The sequence below is a fragment of the Trachemys scripta genome, chromosome 4, assembly GCF_013100865.1.
Source record: "Trachemys scripta elegans isolate TJP31775 chromosome 4, CAS_Tse_1.0, whole genome shotgun sequence".
Lineage (NCBI taxonomy): Eukaryota > Metazoa > Chordata > Testudines > Emydidae > Trachemys > Trachemys scripta.
Genome location: NC_048301.1, coordinates 37,899,734 through 37,920,453, shown reverse-complemented (window position 1 = coordinate 37,920,453; position 20,720 = coordinate 37,899,734). Strand labels below are relative to the sequence as shown.

The following is a 20,720-nucleotide window of genomic DNA, read 5'->3' as shown; positions in this document are numbered from 1 at the left end:
ATGGGCTCCATTTGCCCTGATAGTGTTTCTCCATTGTTGCAATGTCCTGGTGAAATCGCTCGCCGTGCTCATTGCTCACTGCTCTGCAGTTCGGTGGAAAAAAATATAGATGAGAGTGCAATAAATGCATCTTTAGTGACATGTTGCAACTAACGCTTTTGGATGCCTTGAGGAGGTTTTCCACCAACAACCTGTAGTTGTCTGCCTTGTTGTTTCCGAGAAAATTTATTGCCACTAACTGGAAGGCTTTCCATGCCGTCTTTTCCTTGCCATGCAGTGCATGGTCAATTGCATCATCTCGAAGAAGTTCACGAATCTGAGGACCAACAAAGACACCTTCCTTTATCTTAGCTTCACTTAACCTTGGAAATTTTCCACGGAGGTACTTGAAAGCTGCTTGTGTTTTGTCAATGGCCTTGACAAAGTTCTTCATCAGACCCAGCTTGATGTGTAAGGGTGGTAACAAAATCTTCCTTGATTCAACAAGTGGTGGATGCTGAACACTTTTCCTCCCAGGCTACAATGACTGTCGGAGTGGCCAATCTTTCTTGACGTAGTGGGAATCTCTTGCACGACTATCCCATTCGCAGAGAAAACAGCAGTACTTTGTGTATCCAGTCTGCAGACCAAGCAAGAGAGCAACAACCTTCAAATCACCACAAAGCTGCCACTGAGGTTGGGCATAGTTTATGCACCTCAAAAGTTGTTTCATGTTGTCATAGATTTCCTTCATATGGACTGCATGACCAACTGGAATTGATGGCAAAACATTGCCATTATGCAGTAAAACAGCTTTAAGACTCATCTTCGATGAATCAATGAACAGTCTCCACTCATCTGGATTGTGAACGATGTTGAGGGCTGCCATCACACCATCGATGTTGTTGCAGGCTACAAGATCACCTTCCATGAAGAAGAATGGGACAAGATCCTTTTGACGGTCACGGAACATGGAAACCCTAACATCACCTGCCAGGAGATTCCACTGCTGTAGTCTGGAGCCCAACAGCTCTGCCTTACTCTTAGGTAGTTCCAAATCCCTGACAAGGTCATTCAGTTCACCTTGTGTTCTGAGGTGTGGTTAAGAGGAGAAGGATGGGAGAAAATGTGGGTCCTGTGACATTGATGGCTCAGGACCAGAAGTTTCATCCTCTTCCTCGTCTGACTCAAGTGAGAATGATTCTGGTGCATCAGGAACCGACAGTCCTTCTCCGTGGGGTACTGGGCGTATAGCTGATGGAATGTTTGGATAATGCACAGTCCACTTTTTCTTCTTTGACACACCTTTCCCAACGAGAGGCACCATTCAGAAGTAACAATTGCTGGTATGATCTGTTGGCTCTCTCCAAATCATTGGCACTGCAAAAGGCATAGAGTTCCTTTTCCTGTTCAACCACTGGCGAAGATTTGTTGCACAAGTGTTGCAGCATATGTGTGGGGCCCACCTCTTGTCCTGATCTCCAATTTTGTAGCCAAAATAAAGGTGATAGGCTTTCTTAACCATAGTGGTTATACGGCGCTTTTGTGATGCAAAAGTCACTTCACCACAAAACATAGCAGAAGTTATCTGCACTGTTCACACAAGTACGAGGCATCTCTGCTCACTTTGGTTAAACAGAAATGTGTCCCTTTGCAAAATCAAACACTGACAAATGAGAGCACGACACTGTATGATTTCTAGAGCTGATATAGGGCAATTTGTTCAGCAGAGTGATGTAAGCTTTGTTATGATTGCATCATCCATGACTTCTAGGAATAACATGATGCAATTCATATCACGTATGACGCAATACCAGCTTCAGATTTCATCATTCATTGTTTTGCCTAAAAAGCAAGTACTGTCCAAACCCAGTCATAGATTTATTCCTAGATCCAGTCAAAGATGTATTTTAGTCATTTCTGGTTTAAATTGAGATCCCTTCCCTTTATAACTCACTTATCCTCCGCCATTCCCAAGTCAAGGGTTGTATATACTGACCCAATAGCATATCTTGAAAACTAGAGGCAATCATCAATTTTAAGCATCATTTTCATTCTCAGTGATCCAGAATTAGTAAAGTTTGACTACATTTATTTCAGAAGCATTTTGGCTGTAGAGCAGTGTAATATATGTGTCTACGGTTATGGGCAAACGATACAACACCGAGAAAGTGTGTGTGTTATGATACTGCAAGGCCAAAGGGCAGCAGGAGAGTGTTCAATGGGAGCTATATAAGCCTCAGGATGATCAGGGCCTTATTCCCTGAGGACTGAGGAGAGGTTACTACAGGTTAATTAGAGCTCCTGGAGCCAATTAAGACCATGCCAGAGATCTAATAAAAAAAGCCTATTCCGTCAGACAGAAGGGAAGAAGAACTGACTGTAGTTTGGAGGAGTACCAGGGGAAGAGAAACCCTGCCCAAGCAGAGCAGAGGTACTCCCCCAGCACAGAGGACCGAGAGAAACCCTGCCCAAGGGGAAAGAGGGTAAGAAGCCAGTGAAGCTGAAGGGGCTGGGACCTGGAGTAGGGGCAGACGCGGGTCCCTTCCCGGCTCCCCTTCTCTCCCCCACCAGGGCACTAGTGGACCCATCAATGCCCAACAATAAGGGCAAGGGGCAGCGCACTGACCCACCACAATAGTGTCAGCCATTTGCCACAGTGTTCATACTAATGATTTTATTGTAATGCACACATACAACAGGAAAGAGTTAAAGTTCTATGTGCAATCTTTGATCTGGCATTTCCTCAACTTTAAATGTTAGGCTGAACCCATCCAACCTTAACATTCTGTTAAAGTGGTTTGCTGATGGACCAAATGTGGTTTGATCACATTTCAATTATTTCAGGTTACACGTTTTTGTTTTTTCTACTTTTATTATTCAAAACACATTTTACTGAGACCAGTATTGGGCTCTGAGGTAGCACTGAGCATTCTCTGTCTCAGGTGCTTGGTTGGCTGGTTCCTGCTCACTAGCTCAGGGTCTAACTGATATCCATATGGGAGTCAAGAAGGAAGTTTCTCCGAGGACAGACTGGCAGTGACTTTGGCAGGTTTTGGTCTTCCTCTGCAGCGTGTAGTTGTGGGTCACTCGCCAGGATTATTTGGGTGTATCTTATAATCACTTGCCTGTCATTGGGAGGACCTTGGGCACTAGTGCACCTCAGTCCCTCTTATTCTCTGCCTCCGGCACATAACAGTCTACATTTCTGTGAGTTGTAATACTTTGGTTTAATTTTGGTTTGGGGGTTAAGGTGAGGATGCTGGGTGGCCTGTGATATACAGGAGGTCAGACTAGATGATCTTGTGGTCCCTTCTGCCCTTAAACTCCATTACTCTATAATTGCAATTACAATGCTAATTTTTCAGCCAATTACTGAAAGATAAAAATTTCATTAATCATAGCACTCTAAGCCTGTAACCACACTCTCCTTGGGTTGCAATCCCACCAGCACTGAGAAGTTGCAGAATGAGATGATGATGAAAACTTTGAAGAGAGAGCTCCAAAGAAAATCCCAAGTGTTGCAAGAAATTGTTCTGTTGACTCAAGAGGTGGTTCTGTTCCTTCTAAATCAGCCACCAATCCCACAAAATAAGGGAAGCTATGCTGCTGTCTTTTAGATGAGACATAAAACCAAGGTCTAGTGTACTCAGCCATAACTCCTAGAATTTCTTACCATCACTATCACCAGTAAGAGCTCCAATGAAGACCAGACACCACTATTATAATCAGTGTCATCTAACTGTGCTCACAGCATGTTGACTCTTCCCCAACAAATTATGTTCATCTATATGTCTGACAATATTGTTCTTTATTATAGTACTAGTATAAACCAGTTTGCCGGTACTGAAGTCGGGCTTACAGGCCTGTAATTGCCAGGATCACCTCTGGAGCCCTTTTAAAAAGTTGCATCACATTAGCTATCTGCCAGTCATCCGGTACAGAAGCTGATTTAAACGATAGGTTACAGACTACAGTTAGTAGTTCTGCAATTTCACATTTGAGTGAACTTCAGAACTCTTGGGTGAATACCATCTGGTCCTGGTGACTTATTACTGTTTAGTTTATCAATTTGTTCCAAAACCACCTCCAATGACACCTCAATCTGGGACAGTTCCTCAGATCTGTCACCTAAAAAGAATGGCTCAGGTTTGGGAATCTCCCTCACATCCTCAGCCGTGAAGACCGATGCAAAGAATTCATTTAGTTTCTCCACAATGGCCTTATCGTCCTGGAGTGCTCCTTTAGCATCTCAATCGTCCAGTGGCCCCACTGGTTGTTTAGCAGGCTTCCTGCTTCTGATGTAGTTAAAAAAATATTTGCTATTACTTTTGAGTCTTTGGCTAGCTGTTCTTCAAATTCTTTTTTTGGCCTTCCTAATTATATTTTTACACATCACTTTGCCAGAGTTTATGCTCCTTTCTATTTTCCTCACTAGGGTTTAACTACCACTTTTTAAAGGATGCCTTTTTGCATCTTACTGCTTCTTTTACTTTGTTTAGCCATTGTGGCACTTTTTTGGTTCTCTTACTATGTTTGGGAGTATACATTTAATTTGGTGTATAAATTTAAGTTGAGCCTCTACTATGGTGTCTTTAAAAAGTTTCCATGCAGCTTGCAATGATTTCACTTTTGGCACTGTAGATTTTAATTTCTGTTTTCACTAACTTCCTCATTTTTGTGTAGTCCCCATTTCTGAAATTATATGCTACAGTGTTGGGCTGCTGTGATGTTTTCCCTACCACAGGGATGTTGAATTTAATTATATTATGGTCACTATTACCAAGCAGTCCAGCTATATTCACCTCTTAGTCCGGATCCTGTGCTCCACTTGGGACTAAATCAAGAATTGCCTCTCCTCTTGTGGGTTCCAGGACTAGCTGCTCCAAGAAGCAGTCATTTAAGGTGTCAAGAAACTTTATCTCTGCATCCCGTCCTGAGGTGACATGTACACAGGCAATATGGGGATAGCTGAAATCCCCCATTATTATTGAGTTTTTTTATTTTCGTAGCCTCTCTAATCTACCGGAGCATTTCACAGTCATCATCACCATCCTGGTCAGGTGGTTGGTAATATATCCCTACTGCTATATTCTTATTATTCGAGCACGGAATTACTATCTATATAGATTCCATGGTACAGTTTGGTTCATTTAAGATTTTTACTTCATTTGATTCTGTGCTTTCTTTCACATATAGTGCCATTCCTCCACTAGCACGACCTGTTCTGTCCTTCCAATATATTTCATACCCTGGTACCATTGTGTCCCATTGATTATCCTCATTGCACCAAGTTTCTGTGATGTCTATTATATCAATATCCTCATTTAATACAAGGCACTCTGGTTCACCCATCTTATTATTTAGACTCCTAGCATTGGTATACAAGCACTTTAAAAACTTGTCACTTTTTAGCTGTCTGACATTACATGATGTAATTGAATGGGACTTTTTTTCATTTGCTGTTTCTCATCAGATCCTACCCGTATTTTATCATCTTCCATTCTCTCCTCCTTACTAGGACATAGAGAATCTCCATTAATAGCTCCTCCCCTAAGGGATGCCTCTGTCTGACCCACATGCTCCTCTGCACCTGTCAGCTTCCCCCCCAGCCCTTAGTTTAAAAACTGTTAAACAACCTTTTTAATTTTAAGTGCCAGCAATCTGGTTCCTTTTTGGTTTAGATGGAGCCCATCCTTCCTGTATAGGCTCCCCTTTTCCCAAAAGTTTCCCCAGTTCCTAATAATTCTAAACCCCTCCTTTTACTTCTAGGCTGAGAGTATGAATCCAGCATAGGTCAACAGAAAGAAAGTCATTAGTATCTGCCAGCTGTTTTGTGGCCTATGTAAATTCACAGTGCAATTGTTAGATGGCAAGTGCATATGTCACATCCTCATCTCTATTTCTAAAATAAAAAGGGAAAGGAGAAGAAAAATAAAGGCTCTGCTCTTACCTGATTGCTCTTGTCCATCAGCTGATTGATGGTTTCATTCTGTTTTGCCATATCACGTTCCAATTTCTTATATTTCAGCTTCCAGTGTCGAATGGATTCCTGAGCTTTCACTTTCAACTCTTCTTTCTTCTTCTCAGTCTCTAGCCTAAGGGTCTCAGACTGCCTGAATTCAGCAAGGTATCGATCTGCTTCCTTAGTAGACTCTTCAAGTTGCTGGGCCAGCTCAGCAGTTTGGAGTTCAGTTTGCCTCCGTTCACTCTCACAGGCCTTGTAGCAGCTCTGTATCTCCTTCAGCTGGTCCAGCATCCTTTGTTGCTGCTTCTCCCTGTTTTCCAAGTCAGATGTTAACACCTGTATACAAACACATTGTATTATAAAAGTACAGTCCTTAGGGATACACAATATGAAATAGTAGTATAGCAACATACAGTGTAGCTTATGAATAAATTACTTTCCTATTTATAGATTACGTGCAACAACTTAGCAGATCATTGTAACTAAAGATGCAAGAACCTGTTATATCACAGAATACATCTCCCTGTAATGGCAACTCTTCGCACTCCAACAGAGGGTACAAACAGTACATTTATATTATCTTGAATTTTACTGTAAGTACCTGGAATCCAAACACTCCCCTTTTGGTGCTTAAAATCTTGGCTAAAGTTTTGTGACTCAAGCCAATATCTAATACTTAATCACAAGTCAAATATTCCCTCACCCAACCACCCGTTCCTGAATGTTTCATAAGCAGACACAATTTTTTTAAAAAGGGTATTTTAAAAACTGATCTTGCTGTGAATTCTAGTATACAGCTAGTTAAATCAGTCTTTTTTTGAAAATACATTTTTACAAAAAATGAATAGCACACAGCAATACTTTAGGACAGAAAGTAAAGAACACTATGTAATTGAAATCATTGTGGGAATTTAAGTAAATTGGAAGATTATTCGAGTTGCTATTCCTGCTCTTTCAAAATGCACTATGGGATTTTCAATAACCTCAGATGGCCAACATACTGTGTTTATCTCCAGCTGCACAGCACCCCTTAAAACCAAACTGGGATATTGATTCAGTACTAACTCAGAAATAAGAATGCCAGCTACACAATCACCAGGACCACTTCTTGCAGCATATTTGGGTTATCCTTGTAGGTGTTCCATCTCTTAGTCATATATTTCACTGAACATCCCACTGATAAAAATCTCACAGCCCAGAATGTCATACCTAGAGGCATACCTAATCTACACTGTCTCAATGCGGTTCTGAAAACTATATAACTTTCTCCTAGAGGCCAAATATTTATAGAGCAGGAAAGACACTAAGACAAGATCTATGCTTTCCTTCTATTTTAATTTTAATATAGGTGGTGAAAGAAATAAATGCAATTTTAAACATCTTACATATTCTGACATTCATTACTCTCTATATAAATGAGTCTGCAGTCTCTCCATTTTATACAAGCATCTTTCTGTATATTAAAGCTCCACAAATGCTTCATGAAAATAGCATGGGCAACAAAATGGCAGATAAAATTCAATGTTGATAAATGCAAAATAATGCACATTGGAAAACCTAATCCCAACTATACATATAAAATGATGGGGTCTAAATTAGCTGTAACCACTCATGAGAGAGATCTTGGCATCATTGTGGATAGTTCTCTGAAAATATCCACTCACTCAATGTGCAGCGGCAGTCAAAAAAGCTAACAGAACGTTGGGAATCATTAGGAATGGGATAGATAAGACGACAGAAAATACATTGCCTCTATATAAATCCATGGTATATCCACATCTTGACTACTGCATGCAGATGTGGTTGGCCCATCCCAAAAAAGATATATTAGAATTGGGAAAAGATACAGAAAATGGCAACAAAATGATTAGGGGTATGGAACAGCTTCCATATGAGCAGAGATTAATAAAACTGGGACTTTTCAGCTTGGAAAAAAAGACAACTAAGGAGGTCTATAAAATTGGTGTGGAGAAAGTAAATAAGGACTTGTTATTTACTCCTTCTGATATCACATGAATTAGGGGTCATGAAATGAAATTAATAGGCAGCAGGTTTAAAACAAACAAAAGGAAGTATTTTTTCCACACAACACACAGTCAACCTCTGGAACTCTTTGCCAGAGGATGCTGTGAAGGCCAAGACTATAACAGGGTTCAAAAAATAATTAGATAAATTCATGAAGGATAGGTCCATCAATGACTATTAGCCAGGATAGACAGGGATGGTGGCCCTGGCCTCTGTTTGCCAGAAGCTGGGAATGGGTGACAGGAGATGGATCACTTGATGATTACCTGTTCTGTTCATTCCCTCTGGGGCACCTGGCATTGGCCACTGTTGGAAGACAGGATACTGGGCTAGATGGACCTTTGGTCTTACCTAGTATGGCCATTCTTATGTTCTATTTATTAGCAGTAATTTTGCTTATTTATCATGTAATCTTTGTTTTCCCCATTTTGGTGATGTTTGTAGAAACTTGATCTTTTAGTGTTCACCCAATCTCATGAGTCCAGAGGCAACTTTATGTACTAGAAGGTTTGAGGCTGGATTTTGAGACCTTCACCTCTTTTTCAGAGAGCAGCAGATGCTGAAAGAGTACAGGGGAGGCAATAGGCTCAACTTCTAGAAAGAGAAGTCTGATTGTTATGACTCTACAATTAACCCCACGAGCCAATACAATTGCATCACACAGCCTCCAGAAGAAGCCATGACCTATTCCAGATGACGAAAGGGAGAAGTTCAAGAGCTGTCAGAGGAGCCTTTCCATGCCCTCAGCAGGAAGGATGATTGCCATGCAAAAAGGGCATAAGGATGGGTAAAAAGAAAAGGATTATCCTTAAGGGTTCTCAGAGTATTGTGTGCATGTCATCTCCTATGCTTCAGAACACCAAGAAGGAATTCCCCTGCATCCCTCCATGTACACAGTTATGCTACTGACCAAGCACATTATGGTGGAAGAGCGCATTTGCCTTTCTCCAAAACATTAGGCATTGGCTGCTACCAGAGGTTGGATACCAGATTTGATGGATTATTCATCTGCTTTGGTATGTCAAATTGTATGGTCCTGTGATGTAAAGGGCTGACCTTCAGAGGTGGGAGAGGCATCTACATTGTGCTAAGGAGAAATATAAACAACCATACCTTTAATGGTGTCCCTAACCTCTGTTTGTCAGAGGGTGGAGATGGATGGCAGGAGAGAGATCACTTGACCATTACCTGTTAGATTCACTCCCTCTGGGGCACCTGGCATTGGCCACTGTCGGCAGACAGGATACTGGGCTAGTTGGACCTTTGGTCTGACCCAGTACGGCCATTCTTATGTTAATAAAAAAAATTTACTATTAATTATCAATCATCTAATATTGTAAATTCTCTACTCATCAGTACTAAGACTTTATAACTTGTTATTTCCATCTGAATTCAAGTAAACACAGTCTGTCTGTATCTTATTGATATACCAGTCCAGCAAAGGCCACAGGGCAACTATTAACTAGATGATCTCATAATATTGCTGACAAAGCACCAAGATAATGATGCATATTCACAAGATTAACTAGACAAAGAAAAAGAAGCACACAGTGCTATTTTATCTTGGTAAAATCCTGAGTTTTAAAGGATAGATGAAGCCACTCTTGGATTCCAGGCTTTTCCAGCATCACCCTCTGAGAGCACTGAACAAAGTAATTATCAATTTCTGGATTCATTTTATGACTATTTGACCTATAAAAAGCCCTAAGTTGCCTGTAACCTACCTAAAAGAAATCCTCTCTCCTCATGACATCCTGCCACAGCTGTAGTCAGTGAAGACACCTAAGAGGAAGCCCCACTGTGAAGAAAGAGAGGTTTGCTAGCAGGGCATTCTACACTAAGGCCCCAGACCACTGTAACTTGCTTCTTCCACTGGCCTCTAATAGCCCATGTTTGTTAGCTTTCAGGGCACATGGTTTTTACTCCCTCACCTGTGAGGAGATGAGTGTTCAGTAGGGCTGGTTAGTGGTGGTGTGGGACTTGAGATTGTGTGGGCAGGTTGATAAGTTCTTTTTATATTTATACTCTTGCTGCATTACTTTTTTTGACTGCTGGTAACTGATGGGTCTTTTTCCTTATTAGTGTATTTTTAAAAAATGATTGCCAGAGTGCACAGAGCATTGAATGTATGCTCTTTTATTGAGGTTTGTAAAAAGAAAAAAACATCATAAATATTGGTTAACCACTCATTAAGAGGAGGAGGGTGGGTGCTAACAGCAACATCTCTTTACTATGGGCCTGCCTTTCTCAAACATAATTTTTTCCCTCACTGTGTGCACATAAAATTAACATTAGTAAGAGTTAGAGACCCTGAACAACCAAGCACTAGGCAAGGTATGGATTATGAAATAACAGTTTTCTACTCCTGAGATGCTGTAAGAACAGTGAATGAGACAGGCAATGATTTGTTAATGCCATTGTCCAGTCAGGTTAATAATTTAAAAACAATAAGTATGAATGGTTTTAACTACTGTCTTTAGCACAGAGCAAGAACCAAGTTAGAGGCAATGTCCTTAACCTCTTTTGGCAGAGTATGTCATATAACTATTGAGCAACTCCTTTTGGCTAATCCAAAAGTAATAGTGTTCGATTTCAGAGGAAGCAGCATTCAGTCTTCCTTTGCCAGAAGCAGGAGCTAGCCTAACGCAAGGTCTTGGGAGAGGGGGAAAATGATAAGTGGGTAAAAATGGGGAAAGCCCTAGAATCCCTCCTTCACCATCAAAACAGAGTTGTCACCCTTATTTTACAATTGTCTGACAACTAAACAAGATTACATTACTTTCTGCATTAGTCTCTGGGCATTCCTTGTAATGAGTATGAAGAGGCAGTGTGATCTAGTAAATAGGATACTGCACCGAAAGTCGACCTGGGTTCTAATCCCAACTTTACAAATGACCTGCTGTGTGACCTTCAACAAGTATATTCCTTCTCTGTACCAGTTTTTCTCCTTGCGCTTACTGTCTGTGTTGTCAATTTAGATTGCAAGCTCTTCCGGACAGTGACTGTCTCTCATTATGTATTTGTACAAAGATGAGAACAATGAGACTTGTATCTTAGTTGGGACCCTTAGGCACAACTGTAGTACAAATATTAAAATAATAAATAAGAATACCAAGCTAAGTCTTATATAAATATCAATAAAGTAAAATGGAAATGTGTCTACTGGTGAACGTTTAAATATAGAGAATGACCACAAACTTGCTCTACTATCCTATACACAAATATGATTTTTGGTTTATCAAGAAAAGTAACTGTTTAAACTTGTAAAATCTGCCTGACTAAGAAGAGAATTTTAAAAAAAGATACTTACACACAATATTTATATACTGTAACCTTTGAAGGCTATGGATTCAAATTTGGAACATGATATAAGTTAAAGCAGCCAAATAAAACATCAGAAATCATTATGCCTACCCTTCCACAGCTTTTATACAATGGCTAACCTTTTGACTCATACACCAAACAATACTTGATTACAAATGCTGTTATCACTTTCCATGTACTGACTCTCTGGTGATAGCATAAGGGATGTCAGTCCAAAATAATAGGTTCTCCAGACTTTCTGGGTCATTAAAAATAATTATTTCTCCACAAACCTTAAGAGAACACATCTTGTTCATATAACTACATTTTCCATGTACTTGTTAATGAAACATTATTCTAAGCTTAAGCAAAGTACAGAAAACAATGTTCAATTAATTGAAGACACTCATCTCACTGTGGAGAAGTAAAATGTTAACCTCCATTTTATGAATAATAATATTCACTGTAGGGAAACATTTCTTTGGATTATTTATCCTTAAGCACAAAGAGATATAATTAACTTATAGACACCAGCAACCAGTTTGATTTCCACCAGGGAAAATCTAGCCTGTGGATCTAAAGAATTAATTCAAATGTATGCTCTTACATTTTACTTAGCAATTCCTGCAAGTGAAATAGAACTTTCTATCTAGAAATAAATAAACCAGTCTTGCTTTACTTAATTTTTTTATATTTATTTTTGGGGTTCTGCCAAGTTAGTCATTCAACCCATTCCCACATTCAGCATAATAGGAACTGCCTGAGGGGAAGAATTAGCTTTGCATATTTACCATTAGAGGTATTGAATACAATGAGGGTGACTCAAGTTGACATTGGCCCTTTATGAGGGAGCAAGGCAAATGCACCTATGCCTGGTCAGCAGACCTCAACTGGGCTACAAGAGAAGGCACCTGGGCCTTAGAGGGGTGAAGCATGGATGAATCAGGCCGGAGAATTAGTCCAAAAAGGGGCAGAGAGAGCAGACATAGGGTATGTCTACATTGCAATTAAAAACCAACTCTGGCCCATGTCAGCTGACTCGGGCTTACAGGGCTTAGGCTAAGGGGCTGTTTAATTGCAGTGTAGACTTGCAGGCTCAGGAAGCAGCCAGGGCTCTGGGATCCTCCCACCTTGCAAGGTCCTAGGGCCCAGGCTCCAGCCAAAGCTCGAACATCTTCACCACAATTAAATAGCCCCTTAGCCAAGCCCCACAAGCCTGAGTCAGCTGGCATGGGCCAGCTGCGGGTATCTAATTGCAGAGTAGGTATACCCATAGGGCTCTCACTGCTGGCTCCCTGGGAATAGGCAGACAGACCAGAAGCAGAAAGTTCCCTGGGAGTGACTGCCAAAGTCCCCTGTGAGGGAAGGCAGGGGGAACCTGCTGAGAGAAACCCAGTGAGTTGGAGCCAGAGAGCTGAAGAAAGCAGGAGCAGCAGGAAGTTCCTAGAAGAGGCTGCCAGAGTCCCTTGGGAGAAAAGGCAGTAGGAATCTGCCAGGAAAAAGTGGCCCTCCAGGCAGAAAGCCCTGGCTGGCAGTGCTCAGTGAACGTAACAGAGAAGATTCCTGCAGGAAGCCCAAAAGCAGGAAGGACAGGGTTGAAGGGGGAAAAACACTGGGAGCTGTAGCCTAGGGTAGGCTGAGGAACTGATTTTGTCTGTTTGGCTTGTATTTCAAAAAATAAAATTGCCTGAAAGAGACTCGGGGTGTGGCAGTGGGTCCTTTGTGAGCGGGAGAGAAGGCCAGCTTGTTACATGGAGGAAATGCCAGAAAATAGATCAAGACAGAACCACATTGATTTATCTTAACGCCAGAAGCCAATCCAAACACCAGAACTCCTGAAACAGGAAAATATAGGGTAAGATGGAGTAGATACGTTGTTCGCTAGAGAACAGGGTGAATTAATGGACTTTGAAGCCCCTGGGGAAGGGTAGTATGACTTTTGGTGTGCATATGGCTTACAATATAGCACCCAGGATGCCTCACCTGAATGGGCGAGGCTAACCAACCCATGATCATGCATTTGACAGACTTTGGTGATAAAAGATTTTTATCTAAAGACCTGAACTGAAATGAACAGAAAATCTAGCTTTTCCAGAATACCATGTCCTTAGAAATAAGGGAGATGGAACACTTTTCTTCAGCTAAAGGGGAGTTTCCAAGCAAGAAATGGAGGAAGTGATCCAAAACCTACAAAACACAGTAAAATAATATAGGAAACCACTTTATCAGGATCTCTTGAGAAACTAATAGAGCAGTTGAATACCAATGTAACATCTGATCTGTCTGTACGATTGAATCTGACTCTACATTACTGGCTCTAAAACTACATTTTTCAGTTTGATAGGCTCTGTTCAAGCTAAAATTGAACTTCATATGTTTATATGGTTGTTTGTCTTCCCTAGTGATATCTGAATATTGTTTAGCTGAAAGATATACAAGGTAACCAGAGGGTCCCCGAGAGAAATTATATGAAGTCGACAGTGTTCTCAACTGTACGTTTTAAACTTGTTTTTGTTCCATGATCTGTTTTTTCATATGATGATGTATCATGGCCAATGGTTTTGTGCTCCTGGCCAAATTTTTTTTCCAGAATCATCCTACAAACCAGTGATCTGGAACATACTAATAGGTTGTTACAGTAATATATCTAGTGACTATAATTTTTCCAGCAATAATGCAATCCCTTAATTATCATTTTTGTATCCTGAATCCAAAACTAAAAATATATAAAAATAATTAAAAATATATAATACCCATTTAAATCCAGAAAAGAAAAAAATTAAACACTTTTAAAACTTCAAGTTTAGAAGAGTACAATGTTACATCTCCAACATAAACAACAACAACTATTCCCCATTTTTTTAAAAAAGTTAAAAACTAAGGAACTGACAATTTAAGGGCATAAATACTGCCATCAAATAAAACAGACTACCACGGTCCAATTACAACAAACAACTACATAATTATTTTCACATCCATGTTATCAAAACAATCTTAAATTTGATATCATTTTGACTTATTGATCAGAAATGTTATGTGAAACAAGTCATAGTAGTCATTTTCTGAGCAGTATTTAGCCTTAGATGGAGTTTACCACCAGCTTTGGGCTGCATTCCCAAGAAACCCGACTCCAAGAAGACCCGGTCCCGGCGCGCCGGGGGCCGCTACCGGCCTCACACCATCCACGGGCACCTCTTAACGGTTTCACACCCTCTTGAACTCACTCTTCTAAATACTGTCACGAGACCGATAGTCAACAAGTACCGTAAGGGAAAGTTGAAAAGAACTTTGATTTTCTGAGCAGTGATTGCTTGAATGGGGTATCCTATTTAGCAAGGTATGTTGTAATGTCAGGGCCGCCTGACTGCCGTGCTTGGGGCGGCAAAAAACATAGAGCTGTCCCTGAGTGAGACTGGACTAGACCAGCCACTTCTGGGATGTATTAACAGGTGTGTTGTGAGCAAAACATGAGAAGTCATTCTTCCGCTCTACTCTGCTCTGGTTAGGCCTCAGATGGAGTATTGTGTCCAGTTCTGGGCGCCGCATTTTAAAAAAAGATGTGGAGAAATTGGAAAGGGTCCAGAGAAGAGCAACAAGAATGATTAAAGGTCTTGAGAACATGACCTATGAAGGAAGGCTGAAAGAATTGGGTTTGTTTAGTTTGGAAAAGAGAAGACAGAGGGGACATGATAGCAGTTTTCAGGTATCAAAAAGGGTGTCATAAGGAGGAGGGAGAAAACTTGTTCACCTTAGCCTCTAAGGATAGAACAAGAAGCAATGGGTTTAAACTGCAGCAAGGGAGGTCTAGGTTGGACATTAGGAAAAAGTTCCTAACTGTCAGGGTGGTTAAACACTGGAATAAATTGCCTAGGGAGGTGGTGGAATCTCCATCTCTGGAGATATTTAAGAGTAGGTTAGATAAATGTCTATCAGGGATGGTCTAGAACAGTATTTGGTCCTGCCATGCGGGCAGGGGACTGGACTCGATGACCTCTCGAGGTCCCTTCCAGTCCTAGAATCTATGAATCTATGAATCTGTGCTTATTGTAGCCCTGTTAATAGGCTGCATTTAAAGAATTTTAAACAGAAAGCTATTTAGGTAGATAGAGTATATAAGAACTGTTATGTTACTAAAGCTAAATGATAATGTAATGTTTTTATGCTTAATTTTGATTTTTATGTAAGTTAAGATTGTTTTGATAATGTGAAAATGATTATGTAGATGATTGCTATCATCAGAAGAGTGTATTTTATTTTATGGTAGTGTGTATACTCTTAGTTTTCCATTTCCTTACTTTTTAACATTTTTTTTTAAACAAAGAATAGTTGGTATTTAAGTTGGAAACATAATATTGTATTTTTCAAACAGAACTTTTGCTGGGTTTTCTTTTAATTTTCTAGCTTTAGGATTTTAAAGTATTATAAACAATTGTCATTTCAATTTATCTAGAGATGTCAAGATCTCCATTGTCATTTCAACCATGTGGTGCCCCAGAGTTCTGCCGCACTTAAGCCTGATGATCTGTTCCAACAGCTTCACAGGACTAAAGCTTGAAGCTAAGCACATAAGAACCTCTCAGGCGCTGGCCTTCTGCTATTATCTAATTCTACAATATTTGATAGTTTGTATCAAAAGCATTATACAAACCAAAGGTACATTTTATTATGGCAGAAGCAGAGCAACTACTAGAGTTAAGTTGTGGCAGAGTTAACTGTGTATCCTGCCATTTAAGGTAGCTCAAAATTTAAAAACAAACAATACCTTTCAAACTCTATTTGTTAAGACTTGGATTCTGCCTGAAGATAAACATTTTTTGAAAGTTTTTGAGGGGGAAGAGAGGGAACTATCCCCCTTTCCTCCCCACACACACAAAACAACTCCACCACTTTCCCCACTATTTTTTATTATGACCGTAAGATTTGGGTGCCATTGTGCCAGATGTAGTACAAGACACATATAGAGACAGCCCCTGCCCTGAAGAACTTCAAAAAACAGCAACAATTTATTTCCAACTGCTGCACAGTGGACCCAGTGTAAAAAAGAATAGTTACTTACCGTACAGTAACAGTGTTTCATTGAAACACTATTGTCAGTGTGGATCCCACGATAGGTGCACATGAGCCTCATTGATGCAAGATTGGAGTCTTTTAAATAGCAGCATCCGTCAGGACTGCGCTTACACCCCATGCCTCCTCATGCAAGGACCTAAAAGGCAAAATGGCCTTGATCCTCCCTCAGTTCCCCTACAACTCAAAACCCATATTACCTGAAGACTCCAAAAGCAGGAATGGAGGGTGGTTCATGAGAGTCACACCAACAAGAACCATACAGTTACTGAAGGGTAAATATCCATACAGTCTTTTTGAGTATGTGTCAGTGTGGATTCGCACTGTACGTGACTAGCAAGCAGTATTCTCATCAGGATGGTGGGCATCAGGAGCATCAGCTGTATCAGTCTAACAAAGACTGGAGTACAAACCCTCCCAAACTTTGCACCAGATCAACCAACCAAGTCCCTCCAGACCCATGAATATGATACAGTTCTGTGGTGACCTAGAATCCTACTTTCGACGTCTCCGACTCAAAGAATATTTCCAACATACCTCTGAACAGCATACTAACCCACAAAATCCTCCCTACCAGCACTACAAAAAAAAAAAAAAAAAAAAGGATTCTGCATGGACTCCTCCGGACGGTCGAAACAACAGACTGGATTTCTACATAGATTGCTTCCGTCGACGTGCAAAGGCTGAAATTGTGGAAAAGCAACATCACTTGCCACATAACCTCAGCCATGCTGAACACAACGCCATCTACAGCCTCAGAAACAACCCTGACATCATAATCAAAAAGGCTGACAAAGGAGGTGCTGTCGTCATCATGAATAAATTGGAATATGACCAGGAGGCTGCTAGACAGCTCTCTAACACCACATTCTACAGGCCATTATCCTCTGATCCCACTGAGGATTACCTAAAGAAACTACACCATCTGCTAAAAAAACTCCCTGACAAAGCACAGGAACAAATCCGTACAGACACATGCCTAGAACCCCGACCAGGGGTATTCTATTTGCTACCCAAGATCCATAAACCTGGATATCCTGGACGCCCCATCATCTCAGGCATTGGCACCCTAACATCAGGCTTGTCTGGTTATGTAGACTCTGTCCTAAGACCCTATGCTACCAGCACTCCCAGCTATCTTCGAGACACCACTGACTTCCTGAGGAAACTACAATCCATCGGTGATCTTCCAGAAAACACCATCCTGGCCACTATGGACGTAGAAGCCCTCTACACCAATATTCCACACAAAGATGGACTACAAGCTATCAGGAACAGTATCCCTGATAATGTCACAGCTAACCTGGTGGCTGAACTTTGTGATTTTGTCCTCACCCACAACTATTTCACATTTGGGGACAATATATACCTTCAAGTCAGCGGTACTGCTATGGGTACCCGCATGGCCCCACCATATGCCAACATTTTTATGGCTGACTTAGAACAACGCTTCCTTAGCTCTCGTCCCCTAACGCCCCTACTCTACTTGCGCTACATTGATGACATCTTCATCATCTGGACCCATGGAAAAGAAGCCCTTGAGGAATTTCACCATGATTTCAATAATTTCCATCCCACCATCAACCTGAGCCTAGATCAATCCACACAAGCGGTCCATTTCCTGGACACTACTGTGCTAATAAGCGATGGTCACATCAATACCACCCTATACCGGAAACCTACTGACCGCTACACTTACCTACATGCCTCCAGCTTCCATCCAGGACACACCACACGATCCATTGTCTACAGCCAAGCTCTAAGATATAACCGCATTTGCTCCAATCCCTCGGATAGAGACAAGCACCTACAAGATCTCTATCAAGCATTCTTAAAACTACAATACCCACCTGCTGAAGTGAAAAAACAGATTGACAGAGCCAGACGAGTACCCAGAAGTCACCTCCTACAAGACAGGCCCAACAAAGAAAATAACAGAACACCACTATCTGTCACCTTCAGCCCCCAACTAAAACCTCTCCAGCGCATCATCAGAGATCTACAACCTATCCTGAAAGATGATCCTTTACTCTCACAGATCTTGGGAGACAGACCTGTCCTCGCTTACAGACAACCCCCCAACCTAAAGCAAATACTCACCAGCAACCACACATCACTGAACAAAACCACTAACCCAGGAACCTATCCTTGTAACAAACCCCGATGCCAACTCTGTCCACATATCTATTCAAGTGACATCATCATAGGACCTAATCACATCAGCCATACCATCAGGGGCTCGTTCACCTGCACATCTACCAATGTGATATATGCCATCATGTGCCAGCAATGCCCCTCTGCCATGTACATTGGCCAAACCGGACAGTCTCTACGCAAAAGAATTAATGGACACAAATCTGACATCAGGAATCAAAATACTCAAAAACCAGTGGGAGAACACTTTAACCTGTCTGGTCATTCAGTGACAGACCTGCGGGTGGCTATATTACAACAGAAAAACTTCAAAAACAGACTCCAAAGAGAGACTGCTGAGCTAGAATTGATATGCAAACTAGACACAATCAACTCCGGTTTGAATAAGGACTGGGAATGGCTGAGCCATTACAAACATTGACTCTATCTCCCCTTGTAAGTACTCTCTCACTTATTATCAAACTGTCTGTACTGGGCTAGCTTGATTATCACTTCAAAAGTTTTTTTTCTCTTAATTAATTGGCCTCTCAGAGTTGGTAAGACAACTCCCACCTGTTTATGCTCTCTGTATGTGTGTATATATATCTCCTCAATATATGTTCCATTCTATATGCATCCGAAGAAGTGGGCTGTAGTCCACGAAAGCTTATGCTCTAATAAATTTGTTAGTCTCTAAGGTGCCACAAGTACTCCTGTTCTTCTTTTTGCGGATACAGACTAACACGGCTGTTACTCTGAAACCAACCAAGTCCAGTGCATCATGCTTGACAAACATGAGAAAGCTGCTCCACATAATAGCTTTATAGATTTCAGTTATTGGTGCATTGCAAAAGCATACTGAAGATGCTGCTTAGGCTCTGATAGAATATGTGCTTGTGGTAGGAGAGGGACATCAGGTAGATGGTATCATAGCAAGAAATGTGTTATTTTGGAAGTCTGTGAGATGAAATGGCTAGGTCTTTGGAACTCCCAACCATAGCCACAAACACACATGAAGCCTGTGATGGGGTGTCCACCCCACACAGGACTGGAAGGTATTAAGGTGGCCAGATAGGCCTATTAACTCCACAAGCTGAACCTGGAGGAAGAGTCAGGGATTGATTGCAAGCAGGCTCTGTCAGGAAGGAAGGGACTTATAAAGCCAGGAAGCTGGCAACAGACTGGGGCAGCCGTCACTCCCTGGGAAGAGGGCGGGCCGCCCCAGCCTCGTCCCTGTCAAAGCTGTGGCCCCACTCCCAGCTCCCCAGGGCAGGGGGCATGACCATGAAAAGTTTGGAGACCACTTCTTTACACCAATGCTAGTAGCCTGGGTAAACAAGAAGAACTGAAATTGCTCATTATTAAGCATAAATTTGATCTAGTTGTATTACTGAAAGCTGGTGGAATGATTCGCACTACTGGAATGTTAAAATCAGTGGTTATAACCTATTTAGGAAGGACGGAATGGACAAAAGGAGAGAGGGAGTGGCACTGTCAAAAATGGCATTACGTGTTTCTGAGTCACTGATAAATCAGAAAAAAATTATCTTGAATGCTTATGGATTAATGTCATAGCAGATTAAGCACAAGATAGGCCATACTGGTTTAAAAAAATCCTGACCTGGATTAGAGGGGAAGGGAAAGCAGCTATAATAAATTAAAAATAACAACAAATGGAAGAAGGGGGAAGTTGATAGTAATGAATATACATCAGAAGATAGGAATTGTAGAAAATTAATATGAGAAGTAAAAGGGACACAAGGAAAACTCTATGGTTAGCAGAGTTAAGGACAATAAGAAGGAATTTTTTAAGAACTAAAAAAGAATCCCACCAATCATATTGGTCCTTTAGTAGATGGAAATGGTAGAATTATCAATGATAAGGCGGAAAAGACAGTGTTTAATATGTAAAAAGCAACAGAGGGTCCTGTGGCACCTTTGAGACTAACAGAAGTATAGGGAGCATAAGCTTTCGTGGGTAAGAACCTCACTTCTCTTGCATCTGAAGAAGTGAGGTTCTTACCCACGGAAGCTTATGCTCCCTATACTTCTGTTAGTCTCAAAGGTGCCACAGGACCCTCTGTTGCTTTTTACATATTAAACACTGTCTTTTCCGCCTTATCATTGATAATTCTACCATTTCCATCTACTAAAGGACCAATATGATTGGTGGGATTCTTTTTTAGTTCTTAAAAAATTCCTTCTTATTGTCCTTAACTCTGCTAACCATAGAGTTTTCCTTGTG

The 20,720-nt window shown here is 41.0% G+C and overlaps 1 protein-coding gene across 1 annotated transcript in view; it reads right to left on the bottom strand.

The window, feature by feature from the left end:
• The window catches only part of CEP128 (centrosomal protein 128), a 406,629-nt gene that overhangs the window by 299,112 nt on the left and 86,797 nt on the right, over nt 1-20,720 (bottom strand). The window contains exon 11 of the mRNA XM_034769285.1: nt 5,933-6,283. Within this exon, the coding sequence (XP_034625176.1) occupies nt 5,933-6,283 (351 nt within the window). The remainder of the gene's footprint in view (nt 1-5,932; nt 6,284-20,720) is intronic.